The sequence below is a fragment of the Gymnodraco acuticeps genome, unplaced genomic scaffold (assembly GCF_902827175.1).
Source record: "Gymnodraco acuticeps unplaced genomic scaffold, fGymAcu1.1, whole genome shotgun sequence".
Lineage (NCBI taxonomy): Eukaryota > Metazoa > Chordata > Actinopteri > Perciformes > Bathydraconidae > Gymnodraco > Gymnodraco acuticeps.
In genome coordinates this window covers 240281-261255 of record NW_022992237.1, presented here as the reverse complement: position 1 = coordinate 261255, position 20975 = coordinate 240281, and the positions used below count along the sequence as shown (strand labels likewise).

The window sequence follows — 20975 nt, the reverse complement described above, 5'->3', positions numbered from 1 at the left end:
AAGAGCCGACACATCTCCACCTCCAAATATGTCCATATATACTGTTGTTTCTTCATGCAAAGGGCCCCCTGTTTCTGACTGGCTGGTCCCGATACCTGTATCGCACAGCAGTAGAACTGGGAGTCCGGAGTACTCTGTAAACTTGTATTGGTGTTTTTTACCATTAAAATCTGATTATTGTTATAACTTTATGCCGGTGTGTTGAACTCCCTCTTTTATCAATCTGACCAGGCTCATCTAACGGACGGCGCGGAGCACAGGTGGGCTTTGAGCCACCACTATTGTGTCTGCTCCTACAACGCACAAACAGGACCTATGGAGAGGTGACAAAGCAAGTGGTTTGGTGCCTTGCTCAAAGACTCATCGGCAGTGTCAAACTGGCCCCTCTCCAGCTACGTTACATTACATGTTCATTTGCTGAGCCTTTGATCCAAAGTGACTTACATTAAATACAAAAACATAGTGAATTAAACTCTGAATAACAAGGAAAGTGCAGATATATTCACTTCAAGCAAGTCATCCCATTGTAAGTGCTGAATTTGTTACAAGGCCTAAGCCAGGTGTGTCAAAGTCATTGTATGTGGTCCGCAACAGCTCGCAAAGAATATAAACAGTTTATTATACATGCCGCTTAACAGTAGCACTGTACGAATAATGACGATTGCATTTATATATTTACACATTTGTCAAAATGTAGTTGAGTTTTCATACATTTTGAACAAAGTGTGTGACTCACGCTCTCTGCTGTGTGACAGGAAATACAGTGACAATATTTAAAGAAATAGTACACACTTACAAAGAGTGAAAAATACGTTTTGCTGCTTCATAAAACCCAACAAAACATCCGAAATATCCCTTTAAAGCTACAGATATCCCACAATTCAGTGCAGCACTACAAATAATTTACACTGCTGTGAATTTCAGAAACGCTATTGCTCTTATTGTAATAAAACACAACTTTTCTAAGCTTAATTTTGAGAAAACTCATAATTTATTTCGGCCAATACGATATAAAAATGTTCAAAACAATCCAATACTCAATTCAGGTATTTCACAGTGGCACAGGTGATGTAGGACACAATAGAACATTGTAAACTTTAACACTTTAAATACATTTATTTGACATTATTTGGCATTGTCCTGTATTCAGATTTTACCCAGCTGTGTCTTCTGACCACACAAATAAATATAAACAATATTAACAAACATTTTAAATGTTCTTCACAAACAGAAGCTTGTCGTTCTTCTCGTCAGGTCAAAATATATTTAGTAAGATTATCGTGTAAATAGTTTTCTGACAAATCAAGTGCTATTGTACATTTTCTAGCATTCAACTCGTCTTCCTCTCCTGTCAAAGGTCTCTACTTTTTATAGAGATTTTACTGGGAAATTAATCTTTTATTAATTACAAAAATAAATGCTGTTGTTATTAAGCTTTTAATGTTGCATATTGCTGTAAAAGAAAAAGGTAGAAAAGCTACAACCGTTACAACTGTTACATTACGTCCGTTACGAAACTAACTAACTAACTAACTAACAAAGCTTAGATGGAAACATTTAAAGTGGACCTATCATGCTATATTTGAATAATATATTGTAGGGCCATACCTATATAAAACATGTCGGTGAAGTTTTTTCTTTGAAAATATCAAACAGATCATGCATTTTAGCCATGCCTCATTTCGCTCTATATGCTCTGTTCCAGACCTGTTTTTGCAAGGGCTGATTCTGTGACGTGGCTTTAATGCAAATGAGCTGCAGCTGACCACGCCCCCCTGCAGGAGAGGGGAGCGTGCTTTGAGATCAGCTGCTGGGCTGTCAGAAGAGGGGGAGGAAAAGAGATCTCCATCCTCCGTGTTTTATTCTTATATGATTATATAGAGTCGTTATTCATTTGTTTTAAAGCTCAATAAATAACAAAGAAGACCTTTGACCGGCACTTTTCTAGTTTTGTCCAGAAGATTTAAACTTTAACGGACATTGTAGAAAACCCAATTTGTGTTATTTGAGACTGAAGGGGATGTTGCATTGTTTTTGTTGCTTTCGTTGCAGTTTTATATATATCTTATAATGTAATTTAGGTGAACTTCTTTTTTCATTTATGCTTTTATTTTGAAGGCAAGTTCACGCGGCTGACAGGAAGTTGTTGTGGCATTGGAAACAAGGTGACGGAGAAAGTAATATGTTCTATGTAACGGCGGAGATAGAGAAGAATGGACTTTATATTTAAATGTTAGCACCCCCCGAAGAGGCTCAAGCTCTTACGTTGGGTCTGGAGTTACAAATACATTCTAATTAATCAGTAAAGTAAAGCCTACGACCATTATTCGGAGGGAAATGCTACAGACATATTGACCGGCGAAAAAAAATCTAACTGAAACTCTGCCGCACGGTCCCCTCGTTCCTTGGAAGAGGCGGAGAGGTGAGTGTTTTTCATCTGCTGGTGGACTACCGGAGAGAATTACAGCGAGGGAGGGATTGCAATGAATAACAACAGCAGGAGCAAACGCTTGCCTCGGGGAGGGAGAAAAAGAGCCAGAGCGGAGAATAAACAGAAGGGCAACCATGGCAACCGTGCACGGGAAGTCTTCTTCGCTGCTTTTGTGGCAGACTACAGCGCCACTTACAGGCCTGGCATGTGTACAACAGCGTCTCCAGCGCTTTCGAGCGGTCTCTCATTCCCCTGATAGGAGCACCCCTTTTCTGACGTCAGATTCAAATCTGTATCAGCTCCATTGCAGCCCCGTTTTTAGAGATTTGGGTATGGAGGAAAAGAGAGAGGGTTGTGTTTTCTGACACTTGGTGAGTTCCCTGACACACCGGGGACACATATTCATGTATAAAAGACGTACAAAAGTACATTTTGCATGATAGGTCCCCTTTAAGGTTAACTTCGACCTCCGGGGGGTCTTACTATGGAGGAGTGGATTGAGCAGTGCCTATCTCCAGAAAGCACCTAAACGACGACATGCAGAGCTACGTGAAGAGCAGGTAGACCAACTGGAAAAGTAGCGCCATTCAAAAGCTTTCTGACGCGGGTCTTGAAACAAAGCAGAGAAATGATGACCGTTAGTGGCCACAGGTGCGAAAGCCCTCTCCAGAGCTACTGGAAGCCCAATCTCGGGGACCGGAGAAAGTGGAGCAATATTCTTGCCACGCCAAGCAACAGCCTAGAACAGCGGTGTCAAACTCTATTTCATCGCGGGCCACATTAGAATTATGGTTGCACTCAAAGGGCCGGTGGTAACTTTAAGACTATATAAATATACTTAGATAAATATACATAATAAATATGAAATAATGTATATTTTTGCAATATTGCCTCTGCATTAGATTATTATCGGATAGGGTAATAACTTCATAATTAACTACGTCTGAAAGCAGAAGTCTAGGGCAAATCATTGCAAGTCTCTTCATTGTGCATGTCACAAAATTAGATGTATTGTGGGACATGTAGTTTATGGGCAACGTTCTCCTGTAAAGCGGCACGTAACATTATAATAAACTTATGATATTCTTTGCAAGCTCTTGTGGGCCACATAAAATGAAGTGGCGGGCCGGGTTTGGCTCCCGGGCCTTGAGTTTGACACCCCTGGCCTAGAACAACCTCAACCTATACAAGTAACCACGTAAGCCATGCTACTGACGCTGGACAGTTTTTCAGTGGGTGCACAATAAACGGCAACATACACATGAATTTAAATAAATAGCTAAATAATCGATCATTGTTCTCTGTCTAATATGTTCGCTAGCTGTTAGTGTTGTTGCATAGCAACCACCTCGCACTATTTTATTTTGAACATCATTATTTACTAATAAAAGCTATTTAAATTGGAGTATGTATTTTTATTTCATATTGCCATACTTTGTTAACCGTTTTATAAAAGCAATGGCCGTTTTTAATTAGGTATAATGACCATATACCACGGCCTGTCGTGAGCTATTGCTTAATTATATATTATATGACTGTCTTATAACTATTGATGCATTCATGTGTCTATTCTTTTAATGTTGCAGCTGGTAAAGGGTAAGATAACATTATTTACGGCCAGCTAAATATCCTTTAGTCCTTTACCCACAAATGAGTATATTTACTCTACTTCTATTATATATATAATACTCAAGTAAAGTCATGTACCTCAAAGATGTACCTAAGAAAAGTCCTTGAGTAAATCAACTTTCCATCACTTTGGGTACACAGGTAAACATACAAATAAAGAAGAAAACAAAAAAGCAAACGGTATCATTTGAAATAACATATTTGAAATTATACAAAGTTGCGTTTAGTTGCCTTTGTATTCCTAATGTTTTTAATAGTGGTGCCATATTGCTTTAAGTCTTTGTAAAATAAGATACTGATTCTCTTATAATCAATTATGTGATGATAATATTGAATATTGCATAGATGCCATTTGTGGCCACAGGGGGCGCTCATCAGCAAAGGTCAAGGCATAGACAAAGGGTTAGGGTTACAGGGTGGGGGTGTGTGTGTGTGTGTGTGTGTGTGTGTGTGTGTGTGTGTGTGTGTGTGTGTGTGTGTGTGTGTGTGTGTGTGTGTGTGTGTGTGTGTGTGTGTGTGTGTGTGTTTCCTTACGTTACAGTGAGTTATCTGATCCTCTTCTCTTTTCCTCCGTGAGAAGCAGCTCAGCAGCAGGAACAACAGAGGTAAATGAAGATATTTAACAGTTATTTTATTAAATTGTTCTTTAATGGGATTGTAGCCGCAGCGCTACACCTGTTTTCACTAGTTACGTTTTTGCTTATTGTACTTATTGTTCTTTTAATCATGAAAGAGATCAGTGTGTTATTTTTTTCCATTTTCCAGTGAAGGCGTTTTTGTTGTATTAGTTTTCTAAAGATCTCCTTGTTTATGAGATTACAAGATGAAGACCTTCACATATTATGTTTGCTTTCTGAAACATTGCTTTCTTGTTATCTCTAATTAAAGGTGGGGTAGGTAAGTTTGAGAAACCAGCTCGAGATACACTTGTTGTTATATTCCATGGAATGCTCTTAACATCCCGATAGCAATGAATATCTTAAAGGTGACATGTCATGCTTTTCCGGTTATTACCCGTCCCCTTGTGTTATGAAGGTTTTTCTGCATGTAAATGGTGTGCAGAGTCAAAACCCTCAAAGTACACCCTGTAGCGAGTAAAACTCTAACACAGAAAATACCTCCCCAAAACGCCTCGTTGGAGAAACGTCACTGTCCATTTGATTCTTCCGGGTACATCATGATGTCATGTCGTCCCGGAACTAAATGGACCAATCCGTGGAGCCGTTACGTTACTTCCGCGGAGCCGTTACGTTAAGCCCCCGCTGATTGGTCCAAATTGACCAATCCACGGACTTCCTCACACACTCAGTGCTGCAGGCAGCTCTGCTGATTTCTCCTCCCTGGCTGCAGGCTGATAACAGACAGTTGGGATCGCGGCAAAATTCTCCCTGCAGACCCATTCTCTCTGCGTTTATCAACCTTTTTCTTACTCAATATCAAGCCACACTTATTGTTTGTACTTCGGCTGTGACTTTGTGTGTGCTCAGGATGAGTTTGGCTGTGTATCGCTAAACAAGGAAATCACACCTCCACGGAGCTCAGCGCGATTCACAACGTCCCGACGGGTCCCGACGGGTCCCGACCAATCGGAGCACACTGGGCTCACAGGGAGGGAGGGAGGGGGGGGGGGGGGGGGGGGGGGGGGGGCAAGAGCTGCAACGAGCCGTTTAGTGGAGAGAGTGAATAATGCTGAATACACATACTTTACAGAGATGCTGTATGCGCAACCAATGTGAGTTTGGAAAATTGCACAGTATAAATCTATTCTAGTAGACCACAACAATGGAATTATGATCAGTGGAATATGGCATGACATGGGACCTTTAAGTGCTTTGACAAAAAATCCATACAAAAAAGTCATCTGTGGAAGCCGTAGCACTGTAAAAAGCACGACCAATCATCTGAGTCGGCCCGGCTAAAGTAACTGGATGGCCTACCTGCCTGTCAGCCTTCCATCTGGGCACAAACTCATCTCGTGCCCTCATTGGTCATGTGCGCGTTCGTGTGTGTTGGAGGAGGGGCTCTGTAAGGAAGTGGCAGATTTGTTCTGGCTGTGTATTTTCAAATTCTAGCGCACTCGAGCTGGTTTCTCCAAAATTACCTACCCCACCTTTAACTAATAATTGAATGTCATTTACTTTAGATGCAAAGAAAACAATCCTGTTATCTACACTGTAAAATGTTTGGCTGTAAAATTACAGTAAATTGCTGGCTACTAGTTACATGGATTTCACAGTAATTTACTGTAAATATTTCACAGTAATTTACTGTAGATATTTTACAGTAAATTTGAATAAAAGTACAACTAAATACTGTGACTTTGCAGTTGCCATGCCCATGGAATTACTGTGATATAGCAGTACAGAGCTGTGGTATTATGGTACCTTGCTGTACATACATTACAGTAATTACCTCTATTTTCACACTTTTACTGTAGGAGTAATGCAACACAGTAGCCAGTAATTTACTGTAAATATAAAAATGTAAATAATATGATAATATATTGTAAATTTGACTAACTGGGATTTTACCATACACAATTCAATCAGCTCAATCAACAAAGAAAATGCCTATTTTAACTTTGTATTACTCCATTGAAGTGCAAAGTACATTTCACAGTGTCTTGGACATGTTGTTACGGCCCCTACCTCTACTCCGCGGTAGTGGCTCACGCTGAGACCCGCAACATGAAAGAATACATGCAATAACCGGTACTTGGTAACGAGCATTTATTGATAATCAGCCGTTTGCTCACACAAGCGAAATGGGAAACAAAAAGAGGTCTGGAGGACTGGCCAAAAGGAACAAACAGAAGGAGGGAACCCGAGCCAGCCACACCACGGGCCATAGGACCCAGAGCTCCCCCCTAACCAGAAATCAATTATAAACCCTATGGGAAACAAAATAAAGCTGCGAAAACTGGACTACCAGGTCCTCCAGGCTAAACATAAACACATCTGCAAAAATATGGCGTACAGCTCAAAATGGCAAAGAGGTATTCTAAGGAGAGTGTCTCCCGGCATTAGGATAGGCGAGACATCCTTCTCCTCCAGCTTCTCTTTATATACACGGCTGAGTGGAATTTGGAACACCTGGGCAGAGGCGGAGCCAGGGGCAGACCAGGGCCCTTTCTCATTTCTCTAACTCCCCTCCTCGACTCCTATCCTCGACTCCTATTCTCGAGACTTAGTCCCGCCCACAGGAGATGCGAGCGGAGGAGCCGAGGAGGGGAACCGAGGAGAGAGGAGGGGAAGCAGCAGGCGGTTAGAGAAATGAGAACTCCTCTCCTCTGAGCGGTCATTTTAAAGAGACATTAATGATGACAGGAGGCACAGCAGCCTGATGGACAGATGTTCATGACCACTTATATATTTACTTTGATTCATTCACAGTGCGGTATAATGAGACAATAACAGGCTACAGATGCGGACACACACACACACACACACACACACACACACACACACACACACACACACACACACACACACACACACACACACACACACATATATACATATATGTATATATTTATATAAATATGTACAATTTCAGAATCAAACAGAGCACTCTCATAATAACGTAACACTATCAGAGACTGGATATATCCCTCCCCCCTCTCCCCTCTCTGGTCGCTACAATGAGGAAAATAAATTACCGGCCAAAAGTTGTATTTACATCTACGTACACACTGTACAACACACACCTACACAATGTACCACACACACACCTACACACTGTACCACACACACACCTGCAGCTCCTAAAGCATAATCAGGCTTCAGCCGTTGTGTATTTTATTATGTGAAGCACTAAATGGTCTTAGAAAAATCTGGACTCTTTGTTTGTAGATATCTACTAAACTAAAGCAAATAAAGAGAGTAGGCCTGTTATACTGAGTGATATATATTTTACATACTGCTCTGCTTTCTGCATGGACCTCTCAGCTGTTCTCTCTGGAAACATTGCGACGCGATGAAAGCAGTTAATAAAATAATATCCAGGGGATGCATGCAGAGATATCATTGGCTGAGATAAGTCCGGCCGTGCGTCACGACTTTTTGAAACATCTCTGTTCCCGGAAATGCATCCGCGAAGGAGCCGTGGAGGACCCATCAGTGTCTCCTCGGTTATAGCTCCTCCAGAGAGCCTCCTCGACGCTCGATCCTCGGTCCTCGAAGTGCATTTAGAGAAATTAGATGTCCTTCAACATGGCACGCTAAAATTCATTTCCGGGTCACTACCGGAGGACCGAGGAGTCGAGGAGGGGGATTTGATGAAATGAGAAAAGGCCCAGGTGCACCTGGGCAGAGGCGGAGCCAGCGGCAGACCAGGTGCACCTGGGCAGCAGGGAGACAGAAAAGAAAACAAGGAGGGGAGCACGTAACGCATGTCTACACAGACATCCACTCGAAGTCAACCATTTTTCTGAAGAATGTGCTGACATGGGGGTTTAAATTGCCATGCCTCTTTTTGACTTTCGAGCCCATCTCAGGGTTAAGGCCCAGGAGGCACCTGAAAGCAATAAGCCAAGACAACGATTTTACATAGATTGATATGTTGCATAGTTTATTTTAAGGCACATGCAGCGGTGCCCCTTTCAATTTAAGTAAAACCTGCACCAAAGAAATAAATTAGTATTTAAAGCCAAGCAAGAGCGATGAAAGCAAGAAAATCACTTAATGTGTTGTGTTATCACAGAGGATGGTCTGAATACAGTATTTTACTATGAAAAAATACAGTAACATATTGTGAAATCCTGGTAATCATTGATCCTGTACATTCACAGTAATTAACTGTGAATGTATTGATTTCACTGTGAAATTCAAAATTACAGTATTATATTGTGAACATCACAGGTAAAGACTGTAAAGTGGTAAAACAGTAATTTATTGTAAAATATTAGAGCTACATATTGTGAAATCATGGTAATGTTTTACAGTGTAAATGTTAGGATGATGACATTGTCAATCAGACTCAGAATCAGGTTTATTATCAGGTTAAGAAATTCTTTGACACCCTAAGCCTAAAATAACTCTTTAAAGTGCTTTTTTATCCAAGAATTGAATTGCCAAGATACAATGGAAACAGTTTTCAGTTTGTGAGGGAAGATATGCAGAGTTCCTGCTGTCCTGAAACATTTATTTTATTCCCTGACGAAGAGGTCTGTCAGGGAGTTCACTTAAAGGCAAGGCAAGGCAAGTTTATTTATATAGCACTTTTCAACACAAGGCAATTCAAAGTGCTTTACAAAAAATGAAAGAGATTAAGAAAAAGGCATTTAAAATCAGTCATTAAAAAGAAAAGCTAATAAAATAAACATTAAAAGAAAAAATACATGGATACAAGTTACAGTGCAGTCTAAGATATGAATAGTTCAATTAAAAGCAGCGACAAAAAGAAAAGTCTTCTTGCTGGATTTAAAAGTAGTCAGAGTTGCAGCAGACCTGCAGGTTTCTGGGAGTTTGTTCCAGATATTTGGAGCATAATAACTGAACGCTGCTTCACCATGTTTAGTTCTGACTCTGGGGACAGAAAGCTGACCAGTCCCTGAAGACCTGAGAGATCTGGATGGTTCATAATTTAGCAGGAGGTCAGAAATGTATTTTGGGCCAAAACCATTCAGTGCTTTATAAACCAGCAGCAGTATTTTGAAATCTATTCTTTGACACACAGGAAGCCAGTGTAAAGACTTCAGAACAGGAGTGATGTGATCCACTTTCTTAGTGTTAGTGAGGACTCGAGCAGCGGCGTTCTGAATCAGCTGCAGCTTCCTAATAGATTTTTTAGTGAGACCTGTGAAGACACCATTGCAGTAGTCGAGTCTACTGAAGATAGAAGCATGGACAAGTTTTTCCAAATCCTGCTGTGACATTAGTCTTTTAATCCTAGATATATTCTTTAGGTGATAGTAGGCTGATTTAGTAACTGTTTTAATGTGACTGTTGAAACTCAGGTCAGAGTCCATGACTACACCTAGATTTCTGGCTTTATCTGTTGTTTTGAACATTGCAGACTGAAGCTCAGCGCTAACTTTTATACGTTCTGACTTGGCTCCAAAAACAATTACCTCAGTTTTATCTTTGTTTAATTGGAGAAAGTTCTGACACATCCAGTCATTGATTTGTTCAATGCACTTACTCAGTGTTTGAATTGGAGCATAGTCTCCTGGTGAAATTGTTACGTACATTTGTGTGTCATCTGCATAGCTATGGTAACTTATTTTGTTGTTCTTCATTATCTGAGCCAGTGGTAGCATGTAGATGTTAAAGAGAAGAGGCCCCAAGATGGAGCCTTGAGGAACCCCACATGTCATATTTGTCAACAAAGTTGTTTCTGTCCTTTAAGTAGGATTCAAACCAATTTAGAACTGTTTCCGAAAGTCCCACCCAGTTTTCCAGTCGGTCTAGTAATATGTTGTGGTCAACAGTGTCAAACGCAGCACTGAGATCTAATAATACTAACACTGAAGTTCTGCCACTGTCTGTGTTTAAGTGGATGTCATTAAGACCTTTACAAGAGCAGTCTCAGTGCTGTGGTTTGGACGAAAGCCTGACTGGAACACATTGAAACAGTTATTTAAATGCAAGAAATTACTCAACTGTTGAAAAACAACTTTTTCAATGATTTTACCTAGAAATGGGAGGTTTGATATGGGCCTGTAATTGTTCATTACTGAAGCATCTAGATTATTCTTTTTTAAGAGCGGTTTAATGACTGCAGTTTTCACTTAAACCCAGTAACTCTGTATGTTTCATATGATTATACAAGTTTAAAATGTAAAAATTGCATGTAATAAAACTCTGATTTCAACGTTTTAAAAACAATATTGTCTGGAATGGAAATCAAAATGCATTTTATTTTGAGTCTGATAAATTATTCGCCGCTCAAACTTGCAGTTGGATTAAACATATTATTTATTTATTTTCCCATCATGCACAAATCACAAATGAACAATTTATAATGACATAAATAAAAACAGAGAAGGTTGAACTATCACCTGACATAAAGGTCTGAATCTGGGTGAGATCATTTACATAAAATGTAAAGAATAAATATATCTCTTATTTCCTCTAAAGGAAGCAGTTCAGCATATTTGATGTACATGATGTTACTTGGATAAAAGCAGAGATCTTCCTATAACCTGGAAGCCATGTTGTCTCTGAGTGAAGCTAAAACACAGCAGACAGGAAGTACAGTCAGTCATGGCTCCCTCCCCCTCCTCTACTGACTTCACTGAAATTCATTGGAGTCAGACTCACCTTCAGGGGGTGGAGGGTCCGCAGGTTGAAGCAGCAGTGTTGTAGTTTCCTAAGTTGTTAGTTTGGTCTGAAGGTGAATGTGAGCGTCTGTTTTTCAGTCTGTCTGTCTCTCTGCAGTGAGGGAGAATAACAAACTGTTTCCTGGGTGGATCCTGCTGGATCAAAGGTTGAAGTGGTGTTTGAGTTCAAATATAAACTGATTTATTGTATGTAAACTTGTAGGTGAAGTAGGCTCACGTAGTGTTTCACAAACCAAACTCATATATCTGTCAAGTCAATAGGCGCTTTCACACCGGAGTACTTTTCCCAGCAATAGTTCCGATAGTTCTTGGGATTTTGCATTCACACCAAAAAGATCTGGAACTAGAACCTAGTTTTTGCAAACCTTTTCACCCCCTTTCAGTCCCTGCTAGAGAGCAGGTACTTTCATTGGGAGAAAAAGGTTCCAATTTCTGATTGGCTGGGCGAATTGCAAACCACGCCCCGTAAAACTCAGAAAAGTTTTGTGAAGCCGCCATTTTATTTGCTCGCATTAGCATTATTAGCATTAGCCCAGCGCACCAACGGAGAGAGACTAACTTATGGCAACACAAAATAAAACATGGGAGCCAGTGGCGTAACTCGACGGTGCAGCCTTTGCAACGCACCGGGGCCCAGAGCCGGTCAGGTGCCCAATGGCATTGACCGGTTCACGCAGTCTTCAAAGTAACCAAGCAACCTAAATTCATTTGTAATGTGTCTGTCCAATGACTTTGCTCCCTTTAATGTCACGTGATACCTTGCGTGACGAGCGAACCGTTTAATCAACCTGTACTGTACTGTAGTTAGCAGCAGCAAACTTGCTGCTGCTAACTACATTATGAAAAATGTAATAGCTAGCATTTATAATGTACAGCAAACCAAAGCACAAGAGCAGCGCTCAAAAGAGAAAGGACAAGAGAGAGGGTATGTCTGTGCGTGTGTGAGCGCATCAGTGTGCGCTTATGTTTGGGGCGATGGGGGGGGGCACCAAAACAATATTTGCACAGGGGCCAATCACAACCTTGTTCCGCCACTGATGGGAGCGGTGGAGATGAGGAGGTGTCGGCGCTTCTGGCGATTTACTCGGAAGGCTTCAGTAGAAGCCAGTCGGACTGGCCCAGTTCCCAACTCCGGGGGAGTTTCATTTGCGTAATCCTCCCTCAGGGACTTATTCCGGTGTGAACGCGATCTACTACAGTTCCATTAGCCTCCTTTAGCTTAGCGGTGGTGCCGTGAAGTCATGTGACCGTGCTTCAGTTCCATTATAGCCCAACATTAGCCACCTTTAGCTTAGCGGTGGTGACGTGAAGTCATGTGACGAGTCCTAAAACCAGGAAGTGAGTTAGCATTTTACCACGTCCGGTTCCCTCGTCTCAGAGTCAATGGGATTTCTCCATAAGATTTTAGAAAATAGCTGGAATATTAATAATAATAATCTGTGGTTGACACGTTTAAGAGACGGATCACATTTTGTTCTACGGCATTAAATCCATCAGCAGTGACCCCACTGGTGATTTTTGAAGAGTTTACGTGTCTGAAAAACGATGGTTGTTACCAAGTGGCTGAATAGGACTACAGAAGTTGTGGAGGACGTTGTACGTCATTACGCCGAACACGTAAACTCTCCTCTGAGTTAGTTTCTGTTCTGCTTGAAAGCAAGTCCCTGCCTCCTGCAGAGTGTTCAAACAAACGCTTCAACCATTTGAATCTGTATGTTTGAATATCGATCTTAAGTTGGCGTGACGTTGAAGTCGTGCTGCTGGACTCGGCTGTAGTTCCTTTATAGCATAACGTTAGCCTTTTGCTTCTGGCTATTAGATTTATGATTAGAAAATTATAAAAGTAGGGTAGACATGCAGAGATTATCCGGCTGAACAAAACGTGCATTTATCAAACAGGTTAGTTTTCCACAGACCTTATTTCGAGCTATCTTCCAAAATATAAATCCCATTGCTTTTTTGTCGAGGGAACTCATGCGCAGCTTATTCCCGGGTTTTAGGACGCGTCCCTGCACCACACCATTTGACTTGGTGTTATGGTGCATACATAAAAATAAAACAAAAATTAAAAACAGAGATGGAAAACTATTTGAAGAAAACTATAATAAAAAAGCATTGAGCATATGAACGGAGGCGTGTGGCGCAGTGTATGGTGCGTAGGTGTTCGGATCAGGGGGTCACAGGTTCAAACCCCACTGCAGTCAGCATGTTGTTGTGTCCCTGAGACACTTCACCCCAAATTGCTCCTGTGGGGATTGTCCACAGTATTGAGTATGTAAGTCGCTCTGGATAAAAGCGTCTAACAAGTAACGTGTAATGTAATGGATGGATTCATGGATGTTGGGATTGGTAAACAATGTCCACCAATCCCAACACGCCTTTAAATGTAGTCTCATAAAGATGGAAGTAGATATCAAATGGTGTCTAAATGTCACACAGAGTTGCTAAGTGAAGCTTTCTGGCAGGAGATGCTGACGACACAGAGCCAGAACTGCTACAGAGAGCAGATCCAGAAGGAGATGTTGACCCGTTTGTCCTGGAAGAAACGCTACAGCCACCTGTACCCCTCCAACGATCCCCAAAACATCAGCACCGAGGGGACTAATCTGCCCGGCAACACACAGTGAGCTTTGAATTATTTAAAACTGATCTAGTTAATGTTGGACATATGTACATTGTTTATTACATAGGTACAGTGCAATTTGATACATATCAGTATAAAATACAACAACAGAAACATAACCTCAGGTCAAGTGTTTTTTTAATCCTCAAATCTACAATGTGAAGATCCTCCTCTCTCAAGGACACATTACACATACTTAAATACAGGAACATTATAAACATAGTTTTTAGTGTTTTTCAATGGAGGAGTATTTTAGTAGGTTGACCCTGAAGGCAGCATCTCCCTGGTTCATCCACAGAATGGGATTCAGAGATTTGACTGGGAAACTTTCCAAATCTCTTCAGCCCGTGTTAACCACAGACCTTATTTCAGGCTCAGACAAAGGAACCCAAAGTGCTAAAATGTTTTTTTCATTTTCGGGTTTTATATTTGAGTGAGCTCAACATGGGTGATTGAAAAACACATTGAAGTTAAGCATTGTGTAAAAGTGTCACTTGATACTTAGAGAGGTTGGATGAAGATTTCTAGGTTTCTAACACCTCGAAACTTCTGGGGCAAACATTAGCAGCGTATGTTAGCACACTATTATCTAACATTAGCACTTTTATGCTATGCTAGCTACTGAATGTATAAACATGCTGTATATGCTTTGTAATGACTAAAATGGTAAATAAAGTCCAACTCTGCTTTACAGATCAAATCGTTAACTGTTTCACTAAAAAAGTATGGTTTCATAAAATGGATATAAAGCTTTGGGTTTTCAAACAGTTTAGAGGTAGAGATGTGACTGGGTAACTTTGCAAAAAATCTCTTCAGCCCGTGTTAACCACAGACCTTATTTTAGGCTCAGACAAAGGAACCCAAATTGCTAAAATGCTTTTTCATTTTCGGGTTTTATGTTTTAGTGGGCCAGTCCTGAAAATTGTTAATTGCAGATGTATAATGGACACTTCTTGGTTAAACCTCTCGTGTTTCTGCTTCATTTACTAGAGCTGTCCTGCCTCCTGTCACCAGGACAAACAAGAAGCAGAGCGGCCTTCCTCTTCCTCCTCTTCCTCCTCCTCCTCATCTCCCTCCTCCTGAGATCTCTCCGGAGGGGGAGGGTCTTCCCAATGTCTCCCCCCTCATGAGGCCAGTCTCTCCAAAGACCAGAAACGCTCTCTACCAGGACTCATCGCACCACGTATGAATACAAGTTTGGGTGTTTCAAGAGTGGTTAAATTAGGTTTTTCTCCATAGTCAGTGTATGAGGTTGAGCCATGTTCTGCTGTGGGTATATTTTAGACTCCTAAAGCAGTTCAAGTGAACGTTATACTTATAGGAAATGTCCCCTCTTTACCTTAAAATAATGGACTTTGTTATCTACTGTATGCTCTATTCAAATCAACCGTGCTCCATGGAGAGAAACTGTCATTTGACCTTGCAGGACAGAGGGATTCAAGATCCAAGATTCAAGGCTTTATTGTCATTTGTACATTAGCTACAGTGTAGATATGTCAATGAAAATCTTAGTTCACAGGCTCCTCAAACAGTGCAACATATATATAGGACATCGAACAGATACAACAGATGAAATAGTAAATACAAATAAAATAGAAGGTTAGTTTGTGTTATTCTGTAACGTTGGTGTCCTCCGCAGGGTAAAGGGCGCCGCCTGTACCTGCAGAGACGAGGAAACATCCGACCCGAGGAGAAGTTTGACTTTCCTCTGCTCTCGTCCTGGGAGTACGGCTGGAGGCTGGGTGAGTTAACGAGGACATATCCTGCTGATGTTCAGGTGTATATCAGTGTCTGATACAGTATGACTTTAGCCTTTGCACTCCATTTACATGCACAAACGCCTTTATAACACAATACAGGGAAGGGACAGCCCCAAAAAGCATGTGCTCTATGGCATCAAATGACCGTCAAAGTAAAATAAGATAAGATGGACCTTTATTAATCCACGTGGGGAAATTCAGTAGTTGTTATGCTGACAGTTTGACCACTATGAAAATGTTGCTCCAAACCCTGGCACACTTTCCGGGAATTTGCTTATTCCTCAGAAGGAGGGTTGAAGAGAAAATGCATGTAAAGATATTGTTCAATGAAAGACATTTAAAAAACATATTGATGCTACAGATTAAAAACACATTAATATGGATGAAACTGTCCAAATCTAAGTTTATATCTGTGTTTATTTGAGTTGAAACCAATATACATTAAACTTAGGAACACATATTAGGATAAAATAAGATAACATGGAGATGTATTAATCCCTGTGGGGAAACTCAGGAGTTTAAACAGCAACAGGGTAAGAATCAGTGCTGGAATTGGGCCGGTACTCACCGGTACGCAGTACCGGCACTTCTGGTTCTGACCCATGGAGTACCGGCACTTCTTGCTCAGTACCGGCATGCTGGCGGTACTCCGGTACTCATGCACCGTGCCAGTACTCAACACTCTCCCGCCGTTCTTATTATACATCCATATATATATATACAGCCGCCCGGTACTCAGTAGGTGCGTCATGAGGTGCCGAACGGACATTCTCATCGCTCTAACCGCTGGAGTTTCACAGCGGCTGTCAGCTGTTTACTCCTGTCATTCAAACAGAACGTGCTGGAGAGGGGGCGGGGCTTATCTTCTCCATGTAAATACTGTGGTGGAAACGACTATGTCAAAATTAACCTATTTGACCGTGATTTAATAGTAATACACGTTTCAAAATAATAATAATAATAATAATAATGCCGAAGTAACAACATACTGAAAACTGTTAGTAAAACCATGTTTTAATGCTTTACAATTTACATACCTAGATGCACGTGTGTTGTGTTTATGCAGTGCAACTCCCACCCAGTGGGTGGCTATGTAGAGTGATAGAACAGAGCAGGCACGCCCCCGAGAGAAGGAAAGCAAGTCACGTCACAAATGAGCATTTCTAAAATGTTAGCGTGGATTAATAAAAGTGCAAAAAGACAGCGGTTGTCGCCGGAAGAAACTTCAAATACAGAGAATGCTGTGCCTGTGTTGGAAATTGTGTCTGATGGGGAGCTTTCTTTGGTTGATCCTCCTGCTCCAAGTTCTAGTGCATTAGCACTAGCTCCGCCGCCTCCTCCAGAGCCTCTAACGTTAGCTGCTGCTGGCGCAACTGCCACCACCAACACCGGGCAAAGCGATGCACCTGACTGCTGGACAACGGACCAGGTGCAATATTTTTGCAAGACCAATGCATGGCTCCTCCTTAAAGATAAGAAGCTAGGATGTCGGATATGCAGAGATGTCAAATCTTTGGGAATACACACTGGACAAGGACTGAAACTGTCAACTGAATGGGGTGAGTGTGCAGTGTCTCATTTCGGTGTTGACAAGGGCAAACAACAAGCTAGCCTGAGAAAAAAAATCAAAGAACATAAAGAATCACAAGCCCATGTAAAAGCTGCTGACATCCTTACATCTGCTTCACGTGAAACTATTCAACATCAAGTGCAGTCTATGCATACATCTGAATTAGACACCACTATCAGAGTTTTTCGAACGGCATATAAAATTGGCAAACATAGCCGGCCATTCACAGACATGCCAATTGATTTGAATGTACAGAAACTGAATGGGCTGAACGTGGGCAGGGTTTTGCACTCCAATAAAACCTGTGGCGAAATCATCGACCACATAGCTCATGAGCTGAAGAAAAAAATGGCAAAAGACATTACAGAAAACCAAAGAAAACTCTGTGTTTTGGTCGATGAATCTACCACTATTAGTGGTAAAACGGTGCTTGTTGTGTGTCTACGCTCAGCATTAGTTGATGCTGAGCCCGAAACGTTTTTTTGGGAGCTGATCGAGTTGGATGGAACAACGGCTGATGACATCACAAAGGCGTTACTGGAGTGTCTTGGAAGAGATTTTAACGAGGACTTTTTAGGTCAGTGTTTCGTTTCTTTTGCATGTGATGGGGCTTCAGTCATGCTAGGGAAGAGAACAGGCGTTGCTACCCAGTTGTGTAGTAAATTCCCAAGCCTGTTTGTGTGGCACTGCTCCAATCATCGTCTAGAGCTGGCAGTTGGGGATGTGGTCAAGGAGGTCTCAGGGCTCAATCATTTCCAGATCTTTTTTGACAAATTCTATTCCTTGTTCCATGCCTCCCCCAAAAATCAGAGGCAGTTAGCGCAGTGTGCGCAAGCAGTCGGACAGCGTCTCCTGGTGATAGGGCGTGTTTTGTCCATCCGCTGGGTGGCTTCAAGTGAAAGGAGCGTCAGAGCAGTCTGGGAAAACTACCGAGTGCTTCATGATCACTTCACAAATGCTGCAAACGACACGAGCAGGGATTCCAGAGACAGAGCAAAGTACAAGGGCCTGGATGATGTGCTCACATCCGCAACGTTTGTCAGCAATCTGGGACTGATGTACGATGCGCTCACAGAGCTCAGCGACCTCTCTCGGCAACTCCAAAAAAGAGAGATGACACTGCCTACAGCAGATAGGCTCTTAACTCGAGAAATACGAGTTTTTGAATCCATGGTCACCATGCCTGGCCCACACATGACTACAGTTCATACAGCTCTAGCTGAGAAGTCCTTCAAGGGTGTTGCCCTGCGTGAGAATGGCAGGCTTGTACAGATTCATGCAGGTCAGTTTTTCCGCAGTATGGTAGAGAATCTGAGACACAGAATGACTTCCACAACCTCCTCTCATGTCAGCACAAGAGAAATCCCATTACATGGCCGGGAGGCCCGGGACAATCAGCTAATCCAGGACATGAAAGTTATCCATCCTGGAAGTTGGCCTGAAGAGGAGTTAGACGTACAGTATGGGGACGTAGAGGTGCTACGTTTGTGCGAAGTGCTGAAAGTGGACAGAAGAGAGACTGTTCAGGGCTTTCGCGAATACAAGGAAACCAGGGCATCCCGTACACCTGCTGCCATGGAGCCTCTACTGAAAGCAGTCCGAACCATCGCTGTCTCCACTAGTGAGTGTGAGCGGGCATTCAGCTGCATGAACGATATCCTTACTGCAAAAAGGAATGCTCTCTCTGTCAGCCGACTGTCCAGCCTGGTTTTCATTAAATGTAATGGACCATCACTAGGACAGTTCAATCCGGAACAGTATGTGAGGTCCTGGCTGGCAAAGGGAAGGAGAAGTGCTGATGAAAGAGCCTGTCCAGCTCCAGCCCCTGATACTGATGTCCCCAAGGCCTTCTGGAGCCTTTTCTAACAATGTGAAGTATATTGCAAAGCAGCTCACCCAGTGAGAAGACTTTTGGCATAATGTGCCGATTTGTACAGATCCTGGAGATAGAAGGACTTCAGACCACCCAGGGAGTTATCTGATCAGCTTGGTGTTCAATGTAACTCTTTACCATGGCTCAGACTTTGTTACTTGCAGTTACAGTTTCTCATTTTAGATTGTGCACATTTAGCATTTGTTTTTACATGTTCTTTGTTCATGCTCTTTATCATTTTTCTGAGTTGGAAAGTTAGATTGCATCATAGTTTACTTTATACATATTTGTATTCTTCAGTGGTGAAGTATATTGCAAAGCAGCTCAGCCATGTGAGAAGACTTTTGGCACTTTTTCGTTTTTCGTTTTCTGAGTTGGAAAGTTAGATTGCATTCAAAATGTACAGAAATACTTAATTTTGTTAAAGCTTTTTATAAAAAATGCTTCTGACCAGAGCTTTGTTTCCTTGTCATTAATGTTGAACACCACCAGAGGGGCTCTCACCTGAAAGGTCTCTGCTTCATGTGTCTTCAGCAGAAGATCTAGACTTTGATTGCTATATTTTCAGTTAATATTGACCTTACTGAGCTTTAGCCATATCCGCTGCCTATCATAACAAATGTTAAGTACAGTGAACCTTTCTAAAATATACAGTAGTAAAGAGACAAACCCACCAGCATTATAGTAGCCAAATTCTTGTTTGTGGGCTGTATATATAAAATTGACTTGAAAAAGTTGCTGATTTTAGAGTACTGGCACCTTTTTCATTCCAATTCAAGCACTGGTAAGAATGAAAAGCATATGGCAGTGTTTATATCGAGCAGTCACCACATGTTCTCTGTATCCTCTTAGATATTCCCTCCACATTAACGCTGTCTGACTTCCTGCAGGCGACTACACTCTGGATTACAAAACTCCATCCCGCGCCAAATCCTCCGTGGTGAAGAGCACCTTCTACGCCAGGAACGGTGTGTTCAGCAGCCCGTCAGCCAGCGACTCACTGGGCTGAAGTTCAGCCTCCAGACACCAGGGGGCGCTCTTTAATGAGAGAGGACATGCTTTTATGTTATAAACCCCATGTTCCCACAGTTCATATCATTTTGTGATTTGGGGTATTGTTAGCCATTTCAAGATCATGGCATGTTCTTCGGGGCTAAATTGCATGTTATCTGTGAGAATTGACCTTCCATTAAGTCCCGCCCCTCGAATGCAGACTGGCCAATCAAAACGCTGCATTAGTCAGCTCCGAGGGTCCGACAACTACATTTCCCTATTACTATTTACTTTGAGGCTTGTTTTGTGGATTTTAAGTTAGTTGAAATACAAATGTTGAGGTTAAACATAACGTAAAAGTGTTACTTGATACCCAGAGAGGTTAGGTGAAGACTTTAATACCTAAAAACTTCTGGGGCAAACGTTAGCAGAGTATGTTAGCATATTATTATCTAACGTTAGCACCTTTATGCTATGCTAGCTAGTGAATGTATAAACATGCTGTATATGCTTTTGAATGACTGAAAAGGTAAATAAAGACCAACCCTGCTTTACAGATCAAATCATTAACTGTTGTTTTGCACAGAAAAACAAAGTATTGTTTTGGGATATTTAAAGTACGGTTTCATAAAATGAATATAAAGCCTCTATTTGGGTTTCCAAATGAAGTTTAGAATGTCAGAAAAATCCTGATTTTAACTAAATAACTATAGAATTAATGAAGTAGGCTTTTTCAGCTACAGTGTATTAAAATTGTACTAACATTCAACAGTTTTCTTGTTTGTTTTACCAAGCTTTTTAAACTTCATAAGAT

General features: G+C 41.5%; 1 protein-coding gene across 3 annotated transcripts; it reads left to right on the top strand.

The window, feature by feature from the left end:
* The first annotated feature begins 2165 nt into the window (after positions 1 to 2165).
* On the top strand, positions 2166 to 20950 carry LOC117539924. Of its 3 annotated transcripts, none has more exons than XM_034206280.1 (6): positions 2166 to 2422; positions 4644 to 4665; positions 13808 to 13965; positions 14956 to 15148; positions 15605 to 15707; positions 20059 to 20950. In XM_034206280.1, the coding sequence occupies exons 3-6, from the start codon at positions 13811 to 13813 to the stop codon at positions 20175 to 20177; spliced, it is 570 nt and encodes a 189-aa protein (XP_034062171.1). In that variant the 5' UTR covers positions 2166 to 2422; positions 4644 to 4665; positions 13808 to 13810; the 3' UTR covers positions 20178 to 20950. The 3 variants fall into 3 exon arrangements, with proteins under 3 accessions (XP_034062171.1, XP_034062172.1, XP_034062169.1); XM_034206281.1 differs by having other exon boundaries at positions 13782 to 13965; XM_034206278.1 differs by having other exon boundaries at positions 4641 to 4665.
* The last annotated feature ends 25 nt before the right edge of the window (positions 20951 to 20975 follow it).